Here is a 12,062-nt window from a genome sequence, read left to right as displayed (position 1 = left end):
TCTAGCATTATTGTTGGATGGATTGGCAGACATGCTGTCATTTTCATCAGGGGGAATAAAAAAGGCATGTCTTCTCTGTCCAAGTATACTTTTAAACTTTTACCCCGAGTCCCCCTCCCTCGTTAAAGGTTCACACTGTTTCTTTCAGTGATTGTGTTTGTGGAATAATTGAAAGCCTTGCCTGTGTATGTGTGTTGGTAAGGAAGATGCTATGAGCAGGGGCTTGTTAGAAGGCTGCACTGCAATTTTCAGCACGATTTCCAAGAAATCTGAATTTGTGACTTGAGATTTTAAAGTGCACAATATGACACTCTGACTGGTGGCTGATTTGGTACATAAAATTCTGGCAGTGTCAGGATTATCTGAATTATAATCTCAGAGCAGCTATGATTAAAACTGTAAAGCTGCTTTTTCAACACTGTCCATCGTTAAAAAAGCGCTATACATATCAAATCGAATTGGAATGAGATTGTTTAAAAGCCACCATCAGGAGGATGGTATTAGATGACGCGAAATTCAAAATGCAAAATGAAGTGTGTATGTTTGAGAAAGCAGTCATTTAAATAAGTGGTTACGACGTTGGACTTCTGATCAGAAGGTCGTGAATTCAAATCCCAACACTGCCAAGCTGCCACTACTGGACCCTTAAACAAGCTCCAACTTAACGCTCAACTGCTCAGTTGTATAAATGGGTAATTAGATTTGGGCGTCTGCCAAATGCCATAAATGTAAATGTAAAATACTAACTTGCACACATTAATTCGTATAACGTTGTGTTAGCCTACATCCCTGGCCCCTCATACATTGTGGTGCATGCTAAGGGTCATAATGCGTATTACCTCAGGCTCACTTTTGAAGAATGGGCATTCCATGTTGTCCTCTTTTAAAACATTTTCTCTAGGGATAACACTGATGACTTGTTTCTGTTTATGACCCCATTTTCTGCACATGCCTGGATTGATGACGTAAGCATAATCGCTCTTCACTGTACAATCTGACATGGACACTATGCAGTCTGCTATAGAATTCAGCCTAAGACTTTAGTGGCATCATTGGCACCCTGTCCAGGGTGTACCCCGCCTTGTGCCCGATGCTCCCTGGGATAGGCTCCAGGTTTCCCCGTGACTCTGAAAAGGATAAGCAGTATAGAAGATGGATGGATGGATGGATGGACTTTAGTGGGATCAGCTTAAAGACAGCTGTAATCGCATAGTGTAAAACTACCTGTACAAGTCACTCTATAGGATAAAAGAACAGTTACTATCACTCTCTTTGAACCAGCCCCTCCTGGCCTGCATTATATCAAGCTACTTTTGGGTCCGCTTGGTTCCTGTTGTGGCCCAAGACAGCAATCACAGAAATCCAGACAAAACACCGGGGAGCAATTTTGAAGAGAAGGTCTTGGAAATTGAAGATAGTAAGGGGAAAGTTGAATCCAGCGAGGGCGTAGGATTGTTCGTTTCCCATAGTTGTGCTTGGCTCTGAAATGTTAAGTAGTACCCACACAGCATGGAGCTGCACATCGCAACCGATGAAAAGAAGGGTGGCTGGTTCCGATGCATTTGTGGTCTGTTTATTCAGTTTTACACAGCGAAGGAGGAAATACACTTTTTTAAAATGTCATCTTTCTGAAGATTGCTTGTATTCCTTCCTTGCGTGGTCCTCTGTGTTTGGAGCCGGAAAGGAGAAGCAAAGAAAAGTCCTTTTTATGTGACGTGAAAGTTGTATATGGGAAAGTGTATACTCATTCACTTTGTGGCAAGGTATTTTAAGGAAAGCTTTTCTCACTCGTGAGCTCAGTGGAAGAGGGTGCTATTTCAATGCGAGCTTTACTCTGTAACATTAATGCAGCACTCAATGTCTAGAATTGCGAAAACTCTTCAGATATATAAAAGTATTCTCGCTTCCGTTACGCATGTCTTCCCTGTCGTGTTCTTCTTCTCTTATATATTTGGTGGCCTGATTTAATATTAATATGGGCCTGTTTTTTTGGTGTGTTTTCTTTTCTTTTCTTTTCTTTTTTATCAGTGTGGCCAGAAGACAGCTCTGGATGTTTGTGAAGTAGAAAGCTCAAGGTAATGAGGATGAATGAGTTTCCGCTTTGACCTTATCCCAAGTGGCCATTTTTGGGAGATAATTTTGCACTAAATGTGGAACAGCACGTTAACAAAAACACTGTTTTGAATAGTTACCCTGCGTTCACACTAGCACTCGTGTCACGTGTCGTTTTGGATCTCTCTCGGGTGTGTAGCATCCATCCGGTGTTTTGAGAAGGGTTTACTACAGTATACGTTTCATTTGTCTTTTGTAGTATCTATTAGCAGATTAGCAGCGGAAGCTATTGTAACCACACTAGCTACAGTACAAAGACACCAATGGTCTCTGCTACTTTCTTCCAAGCTTTATTTCTTTTTCGTAGCATCTCTATACACAGTTAATCGGAGGTTGAGTATGACAGGATAAATAGAAAATACAGTTATATGTTTTTCTTTCTTTTAAAAAAAAAACATTAAGTTGTACATGGGAACTAACATCAGGTACTAAAGTTGTGAGAGGGGAACTGAAAAAATTCAACACGACAAGACCTCTGAAGGTGTGCTGTGGTATCTGGCACCAAGACACTAGCAGCAAATCCTTTAAGTCCTGTAAGTTGCGAGGTGGGGCCTTCATGGATCAGACTTGTTTGTCCAGATCATCCTACAGATTGTCAGTCAGATTGAGATCTCTGGAATTTGGAGGCCGAGTCACGTTCCTGAACAATTTTTGCAGTGTAGCAGGGCGCATTATCCTGCTGAAAGACGCCACTGCTATTAGGGAATTCCATTGCTATTCAGTTCTGATGCTCACGTACCCCTTGCAGGCACTTTCAATGGTGGACAGGGGTCAGCATGGGCTCTCTGGTCGGTCTGCAGCTATGCAGGCCCATAAACAGCAAGCTGCGATGCTCTGTGTTCTGACACCTTTCTATAATAGCCAGCATTAAATATTTTAAGCAATTTGTACTACAGTAGCTCTTCTGTGGGATTGGACCAGAAAGGCTACCCTTTGCTTTTTTTATTTATTTTTTTAAAGCATTGTAGAAGCTTGCAATCATCAGATCTGTTGAAGATAAAACAACAGTAAGCTCATCTTGTCAAAGCAACCTTTGACTTGACAACACAAGTGTTAAATGTTTAGTGTAAACTCATAGCCGTTGGCATAATCTACCCATTTTGATTAATTCACACCACCTGACCTTGAGCATTTGAAGCCAGCCCACATATCTTTCTCAGGATACATATGGATTATTCAGAATGTTTTGTATCTGTGTCATGAGAGGGGCAAGTCTTCAGGGTTATCTGTGCTTGTACAACGCTGGCCACAATTCATCAGATGATATATGGCAGACTACTGCTCCTAATGTGGATATTATGAGTTGCCTCTGAAATGCTTCACTGTGGCCTGGATATGGACAGGGTGGGAAACTTTGGACTGACTGCACTGGTGCTATTGATTATCTGAGCTCCAGCCTGGTGCCCTACTGAACCTGGGTATGCAGTTATACATTAAAATGCTGGAGAGCATGCTGAGAAAGGAGAAGAGTTGAACACGATGAGCACAGAGCATGAACACAGAGGTGACTCTGAGTGGACTCTTTCTCTGCTGTTTTTAAATACAGGCTTTTTTCTCGTGTAATGTAAACAGTCAAGGATACACTTTTAACCATGTGGCCATTACCATGCTCACAAGATTACACAGGTTAGCCTTGTTGGGTTTTTTAATCGCAGAAAGGAGGTTCAGTACAGAAAGATTCAATACAGGATGATTGTAGCAGAGACAGAGTAGAGTTTTTCTCATTCTGACTGAGCGGGAAAACATTAAGGTCAGGTCTGAGAAGGGCAGTCAGGTGGCTCTGAGTGCCTTTGTGTGTATGTATGGGTGAGTGTATATATACCAATCAGCCATAACATTAAAACCACTGACAGGTGAAGTGAATAACATTGATTATTTCATTACAATGGCACCTGTCAAGGGGCGGGCTATATTAAGCAGCAAGTGAACAGTCAGTTCTCGAAGTTGAGGTGTTGGAAGCTGGAAAAATGGGCAAATATAAGGGTCTGAGCGACATTGACAAGGCCAAATTGTGATGGCTAGACGATTAGGTCAGAGCATCTATAAAAACTGCAGGTCTTGTGGGGTGTTCACGGTATGCAGTGGTTAGTACCTACTAAAAACGGTCCAAGGAAGGACAACCGGTGAACTGACAACAAGGTCATGGGTGCCCAAGGCTCATTGATGCACCCGGGGGGCTGAAGGCTGGCTTGTCTGGTCTGATCCCACAGAAGAGCTACTGTAGCACAAATTACTGAAAAAGTTAACGCTGGCTATGATAGAAAGGTGTCAGAACACACAGTGCATCACAGTTTGCTGTGTATGGGGCTACGTAGCTGCAGATTGGTCAGAGTGCCCATGCTGCCCCTGTCCACTGCCAAAACACCTACAATGGGTACGTAAGCATCAGAACTGGACCAAGGGGAAGAAGGTGGCCTGGTCTGATGAATGATGTTTTCTTTTACATTATGTGGATGGCCAGGTGCATGTGTGTTGCTTACCTGAGGAAGACAGGACACCTGGATGCACTATGTGCAGAAGGCAAGCCGGCAGAGGCAGTGCGATGCTCTGGCAAATGTTCTGCTGGGAAACCTTGGGTCCCGGCATTCATGTGGATGTTACTTTAACACGTACCATCTACCTAAACATGGTTGCAGACCAAGTACATCCCTTCATGGAAATGGTATTCCATAATGACAGTAGATTCTGTTGATCTGCTGCTAACGTCTTGGTGCCAGATACCACAGCACACCTTCAGAGGTCTTGTGGAGTCCATGCCTCGATGGGTCAGAGCTGTTTTAGTGGCACAAGGGGGACCTACACAATATTAGGCAGGTGGTTTTAATGTTATGGCTGATCGTTGTATGTCCATGTGTGGATTGAGTTGTCTGCACACAGCTGGGCCTCCACACAGGAAGTCGCTCCGAACTGATTTCTTTCACTTTGACCATTTAATGGTTTGACCCCAAGGCTAAATGGGAAGTGGACGGCTGTCATCATTCTGTATCTACCTGTCCCTGGAGACCCTTTTTCTTACAGCTCTTTCTTGCATGCCTCACAGACTCATCCACACACACACACACACACACACACACACACACACAGACACAGAAAACAGCGCAGACTTTGTACTGTAGACTTGGACGATTTCCCTCTGTATTGAGAAGTGTCTCCTTCTCCACCCCATGCTTTGATCTGTTGTTCAGCCCCGCCATCAGTGCGAGATGGAGAAAGCACGGTGAACATCTCATCTCATGCTTCTGACACATTTCTGGGTGGTACAGTTCTCAGCACATCACTGACTCTTATCTCTCTTCCCCAAGGTCCCAGTGTACTTTCTCTTCGCTCAGAAAGGTGGCTGGCTTTCTCTGGGCCTAAAAGCATCATAAATCAAAATGTAACGACAGACAAATCCACCTAGCTGGGTTCTTAGTGGAAACGGGAGCACAATATGACTTGTTGACATTTTAATTACTATATCATACATCTCAGACCAGTAAGCCTATTTTAAGAGTGTAATTTATGGCAGTAAATGAAAACAAATATTCTCGGAAGCAGCTTTCTGAAAGCAGGTACCCGCCATATTGATTAATGTAATATCTCTCGAGCGGTTGTCCAATGCCCAGGAGAATTATACTGGGGACCTCACAGCAACATTCACATTTCAGAGTATTATAGAGGGGCTTCATAATGCATTATTGCTGCGACCAGCTCTGCTCACTATAATGAACTGCATACAAATGAAGTCTCCTGGAACATCAGGTAAACTCGATAAATAATATGCCTCCAGAGAGCGAGATAGAAAATGATTTGAAATGATGGCCTTGTGATTTTCCTCCAAAAAACAGTCCGTGTTGAATATTATAATAAAGGGCCTATCAGAGTAAATTCATCTCTATGTTTTAAAAAAAAAAAAATTATTATTATTCTTGTGTTGTCAAATTGTTCGCGTATCCTCCCCCTATTGGAAACGACTGACCAAATAAAAGCCTGGCGGAGATGGGTGGGCAGAGAGAGTACACTCTTTTTACAAATCAAAGCAGTCGTTTTATTCTTTGAATATTTAAATTACCTGGGCACCTTTCCTAAGTGAATTAACATTTCACATGGCTCCCAAACTGCATGTGTAATAGGTTGTGGGCTGAAATCAAACAGACATGCAGCCCTCTGGGATACAAAACAAGGCTACCCATTATCTCTCCTACTGTACTTTGTTTACTGAACCCCTGGCAGGGGCCATTTATCTGGAGAATTGTAATGGAAACCAAACTATCGCGACTAATCATAAAATCACTTTATATGCCACTCGTATCGATTCCGTTCAAACAATAGAAACCAGGTAAATGCTTTCCTTCCATATATATATATATATATATATATATATATATATATATATATATATATATATATATATATATATATATATATATATAAACAAACCCTTGGGTGCACGCAGAAAGTGCACCCTTAAATGATCATGAAGGTAAGCCATTCATAGCCATGAACTTGTGAGGCCATGATGCTTGCTGAGCCGTTTTCATTTCTCTGGCTGTTTATTAATTGACACCATTGAGGTAGAACACTGTGACCTTTTAATGCTGCTGCTGCTATCATGTGACGAGTGCGGCATGGACAACTGTGTGTGGTCAGCCAGGATCAGACAGCAAAGATGACGATATCAACGTCCCTCTGTCTCCGTCCTTAATTGGCCTCACTCTACAGCTTTTGATGGATCTCTTTATGGTAATCTTCACTTAATCATGAACATCAAAAAAAAGCATTTAGCAGATCTGCAGAAGACTGTAATTACACAGTCAGCGTTCCCTCAGAAGCCTCAGTGCTCCCACCGGCCCCTGCCAGAGCTGGGGTTCCTTTTTTTAGCCACAAATGTCTCATTGACTCAACTTTCTCTTGTGGAGATCCATCTCAAAAATGGGTAATGACCGCAGTCTTTGTTCCAATGTGTAGACATGAACGAGCTACAGGTCCCCAGAGCTAATCACACATTTCAAGCAAAGTCGTGCTGTGCCTCGTGCCTCATCAGAGAGAGTTCTCTAAAGCCCCATTGATGTGTGATTGAGGATGCCATCAATTAATCAGGAAAAGAGAAGTGCAAGAGGGAAGAGAACTGTGCGTGAGAGAGGGGTTGAAGGGGAAAAAAAGAAATGTGCACCTTTCATCTGATGAAACAAAAGCGAACATCTTCCGTTCCATCTTTGTGAAGTGGAGTGGTATCAAAAGAACCTTGCACTCTATACCACAAATTTGGTTTGAGATAACAATCTCACCTTGGAAAAAAAAAAAAAAAAAGTCCAAGAGCTGATACAGACTTGATGAGCTGGAGTCATCAGTTTTCAGGCATCACACAGCTAAGACTTATTTCCAATGCTTTAGAAATCCGTTTAAGTATTCTGTGTATGTCTGTGGAAGTGTGAACCGCTGCCTACATTCGGTAGACTAACTTTAGAACACTGTGAGTAATACTTTCATCATCTTGCGAGTATCTAATCCCAATCCCAAAGTATCTAATCCCGATCCCAAAGCCTTTACTAGTACCCCAAGGTTGCTTCTGTCCATGTTTCAGTGACTAACTCAGAGAGCAGGAGTCTATCCTGTGGGTTTATACTTGCAAAGTGTACTATTTCTGCCAGTAATGACCCTTTCAGCTCATTGATTCTCTGCTTATGTCAGAATGAGGGATCAGATACATTGAGGGTGTGCAAGACCCATGAAATTTCTCTATGCTGGATGCCTCTCAGTAAAGCCTTGCGTCTATACTTTAATGGAGCTCAATACACACCAGTGGGCTGCTAATTGAAATGCTATCAATATGTAGCACATGTGAAATTTGTCAACGCAGTGACCTAATTGTCAGGTGTGGTTTAACTGTGAGGCACTGTTTTAATTTTATTTTATTTTTCTGTCTGCAGGGCCATAACCATGGAGAACCAGCTTGTAGTGTTGGCCACGGCTGCGATGGACGCCGGGAGATACTATGTCCAGGCCGTCAACGAGAAGAACGGCGAGAACAAGACGAGCCCATCCATTTACCTGAATGTGGCAGGTAAGCAGAGAAATGAGGGAGTTTGTTGTATCACTTCTCCTCTTCCTGCAGCTCTTGAGGAATCTCAGACACTGCTATCGACCGCGAGTGCCTTATTATCACCTCATTGCTGTAGCCTCGTATTTACGCTTCTATTCCTGGTGCATTTCTAGGCTCTGTGTTTGAGGGCGTCACTCAGGGGTGAAAGAGTGAAGCAGCAGAGAAATACAGATGGTGAAAGAGAGCAGATATCCAAAGATGACTAGATTATGCTGGAAGAATATGGCGAAGGGATATACTCGGATCTCCTCACTGGCACTTCCTTACTTGTTTTGCCTTGGCAAGAGATGGGGAGTGTCTGTCTCTGAATAGAGTGTCAAACTCAGGTCCTAACAAAGATTTACACATCCCTATTTTTCTAACACAGTTTCAGCCCGAAAAGTCCTTGGTAATCAGTCGACGATTTGATTCGGGTGTGATTTCAGCGCTGATTTTTTTTGACGTTGTAGATTGGAGCGAAGTTTGCCAAAAATCGAAACCTAACGCAAAATGTTGTGTTGGTCCTGTCTGAATTCAATAATTTGCCATGGGATACCCAAATGGGTGTTAGGAACCAAAACTCTCTGACACTCTTTTTCGCAGATAAGACAACTCTTCTGCCTGAATCTAATCAAAAATCATCTCCTCCAGCTCCTGTATATTTTAAAACTGATTTCAACTGAACTGAGTGCAGAAACAACAATTGCACTCACGTACACTGATTTTGTGAGGCAGTGGGATTTTATTGGCTGCTGTTTGTCTGGGGTTCCTCTAGGTGAAAGAAAGTAGTGAGGTTCATCTACACTCAGTATAACACTCTTCAGATTTTGAACATAGTGTAACGTCCACTAGGCATTAACTCTACATTGATGAGGCTCGCCTCTGGTTAATGTCCAAGACCAAGCGCCTTTTTTTTTTTTACTCTCTAATGGCCAGACTGCTCTAGAAGAATAGAAGAGTTATGCAAACTGCCTGTCCAGTGAAGAAGGTGTGTATATTGTATACTTCTGTCTCTGGGGTTACACCAGTCATAGGATATATAGAAACCAGAATCAGATACACCAATGAACAGTACATGAAGCAATATGATTTCACGATTTCGTTTCAAGTTTCCATCGGCTCACTGCAAAGGTTCTCGATTAAGTCGAATAAGTTTTAATATCCACATGAACGAGACTTTTAAATTTGAACGGGACTGTCGATTCTCTTTTCCTTTTTCGCCACTGTTTGGTTCCACACTTTCACATCAACAAATGTTGTGTTGTTTTTGGTCTCCATTTGTCTTCATGTGCTCTTGTGGACACATTCGTGTACAGGTGTCTTATGGGTCCATAATTAATTCTTCTGCTGAGGTGAATTGTAACCTGACAAATAGCACCAAGCACAGATATGGAGGAGGCTAATGCAGGTGTTAGCACTGTGGGTGGCATCACCACAAAAGTCTTTCCATTCCTCTGTTGTTTGGAGTTTTTTTTTTTTGTAAATACAAGCTAAAGCATCAGAATAAGAATAATCAGAATAAGTTGCACATATGGTCAGACTGAGACACTGGCATATGAAATAAAATGTTCTGAAAAGATGCATTTAAATGTCAAGCTTGCCCTTATGACTCACCTGGTTTAAAATAAAATCACCTAACTTTCACCTCAGAGCCAGAAGTGTGTGGAATGAGTCAGCGGTCTGAATGACTTCTCTCTTCATCTTTTCATATATGCAGTATATGAAAAGATATCCTCAGAGAGTTCTTTGCCATGAGGTGCCATGTTGAACTTCCAGTGACCAGTATGAGGGAGTGTGAGAGCAATGACACCAAATTTAACACACCTGCAACCCATTCACACCTGAGACCTTGTAACACTAACAAGTCACATGACACCAGGGAGGGAAAATGGCTAATTGGGCCCAATTTGGACATTTTCACTTAGGGGTGTACTAACTTTTGTTGCCAGCAGTTTAGACATTAATGGCTGTGTGTTGAGTTATTTTGAGGGGACAGGAAATTTACACTGTTACACAAGCTGTACACTCACTACGTTACATTGTAGCAAAGTGTCATTTCTTCAATGTTGTCACATGAGAAGATATAATCAAATATTTACAAAAATGTGAGGGGTGTACTGACGTTTGTGAGATACTATATATATATATATATATATATATATATATATATATTTATATATATATATATATATATATATATATATATATATATATATATATATATATATTGGTTTGATGGGGATGTTTATTTAAAAACTCATTTCACCCAGTATAATTCAGTAGTTTGGGATTACGAAGCCAGTTCTATCCTCACACTGCCAAGGAGATGAAACAAGGAGAAACAAACCTGGATGTAATCCTAAGTGTCCTTTAACATCTTTTTTAAAGCAATTTCTTGAGGCTGATTGTCCATCCATCCAATCATGAGTGAATTATTGTCCGCCTGCACAGAATCTTTTGTCATGGGTGACATGGATCTCATTTGGAGCTGTCGAACTAGAAACCTCATTCAGTTCTTACTTCCATTATCAGTCGCCTTTGGGCTGGAAAAAGGTCAGCTCAGGTAAAGAACACCGCCTGAACACCGTCTGATCAGACATGCTTAATTGACGGCACTTGGGATGCTGTCATCAGACGTTGTCGCTTTTTCTTCTGAGCCTGTCTCTGGCTTAGAAGTGACCGTGTAAAGAGATGTAGGAAGAGTTGATGGCACTTCATTATTGGTTGGATTTAGTTTGTGCTTTTTGTGGAGTAAACGCACAGACGGTGGCGGCCCTGCCTCAAACCATTTATCAGAACGTGGTCTGTTGTCCGCTCCTGCTGGCGTTTTCAGTGGGTTTTTAGCATTCAGCAGCTTGATTTATTTCAAAGGAAATAGGCTCCGACTAACCAGCTCAGTCATTATTTGCCGTTACTAATGATCTCATTTGGAGGCAACCGTGTGCTTGGGTCTGTTTCATTTCTTCCAGCTGAACTCATCATCAACCATGTTAAAAGCAATGCTAGCTGTTGCGTTCGAAATTTCCTATCCTTTGCTAGTCCGTTGTAGTCGAACTGTCTTGCTGTTACCTTTCAATAGCATGGAATGGATGATGCAATTTGCTAGACAGAATGCTGCCAGTCGTTTATAGAAATGAACTGTGCATAATATTTATAAAGTAATTACCAGGATGTACTTGTGTTCATTTGTAATGATTTTACTATTGAGAATAGGAATGTGCTAATCGAGAACAGACTAGGCATCAAGTCACCAAGTCCCTTTTGTAGGTTTGGAAATAGGAGAAACTGCTGGAAGAGATATACTTTAATGTTTTGTCATTGGCCCAGTACATCACGCCTCGCCAACAGAAGCATAATCAAATCTGTATTTTATCTCTCTCCTGAATTGGCAAATCAGTCACCAACAAAAAAAAAGGTCAACAGAGTTCTCAGCTGTCTGATTAGAAATTACAGATGAGATTTAAACACAACAACTGAAACACACATTGTTAAGGCTAGAGATGCAGCCATGAAAAATTCATAGCGGGTTGGTCCAGATGTTGTGCCAAGTTCCCAGCCAGCCTTAAACCATCCCCCTAACTCCAAACCCAGACTCAATCCCATAACAATTTAATGCTATTTCTCTTGTTTTTCAAATTGTCTTCAGCTTCAAGCGGCACAAAATAAACACAAACCTATAGCTAGACTTGTACGTGTGAAGTTATATTGATTCACACTAATAGATCACCTGTGGGGCTGAAGAAGCCCCTTCTGTACTGGGTTTTCCCTCCAGGTCGGCTTAGCATAGAAATATTTCTCTTTTTCACTCCATTACTGGGATGTGTTTGTGTCAGACTCCGCCAATGATATATGATAATCAGTTGCACCTGCAGCTATTGTGTGCGAGTTG

General features: G+C 41.8%; 1 protein-coding gene across 2 annotated transcripts in view; it reads left to right on the top strand.

Annotated features, from left to right (window-relative positions):
* sdk1a (sidekick cell adhesion molecule 1a) overlaps positions 1-12,062 on the top strand; it is a 275,242-nt gene that overhangs the window by 151,691 nt on the left and 111,489 nt on the right. For both annotated transcript variants that reach the window (XM_053612689.1, XM_053612688.1), the window contains exon 5: positions 8,022-8,155. In XM_053612689.1, coding sequence (XP_053468664.1) covers positions 8,022-8,155 — 134 coding nt within the window. The remainder of the gene's footprint in view (positions 1-8,021; positions 8,156-12,062) is intronic.

This window comes from Ictalurus furcatus, chromosome 24 (genome assembly GCF_023375685.1).
Source record: "Ictalurus furcatus strain D&B chromosome 24, Billie_1.0, whole genome shotgun sequence".
Lineage (NCBI taxonomy): Eukaryota > Metazoa > Chordata > Actinopteri > Siluriformes > Ictaluridae > Ictalurus > Ictalurus furcatus.
The sequence above is the reverse complement of the archived record's forward strand: the minus strand, read 5'-3'. Positions and strand labels throughout refer to the sequence as shown.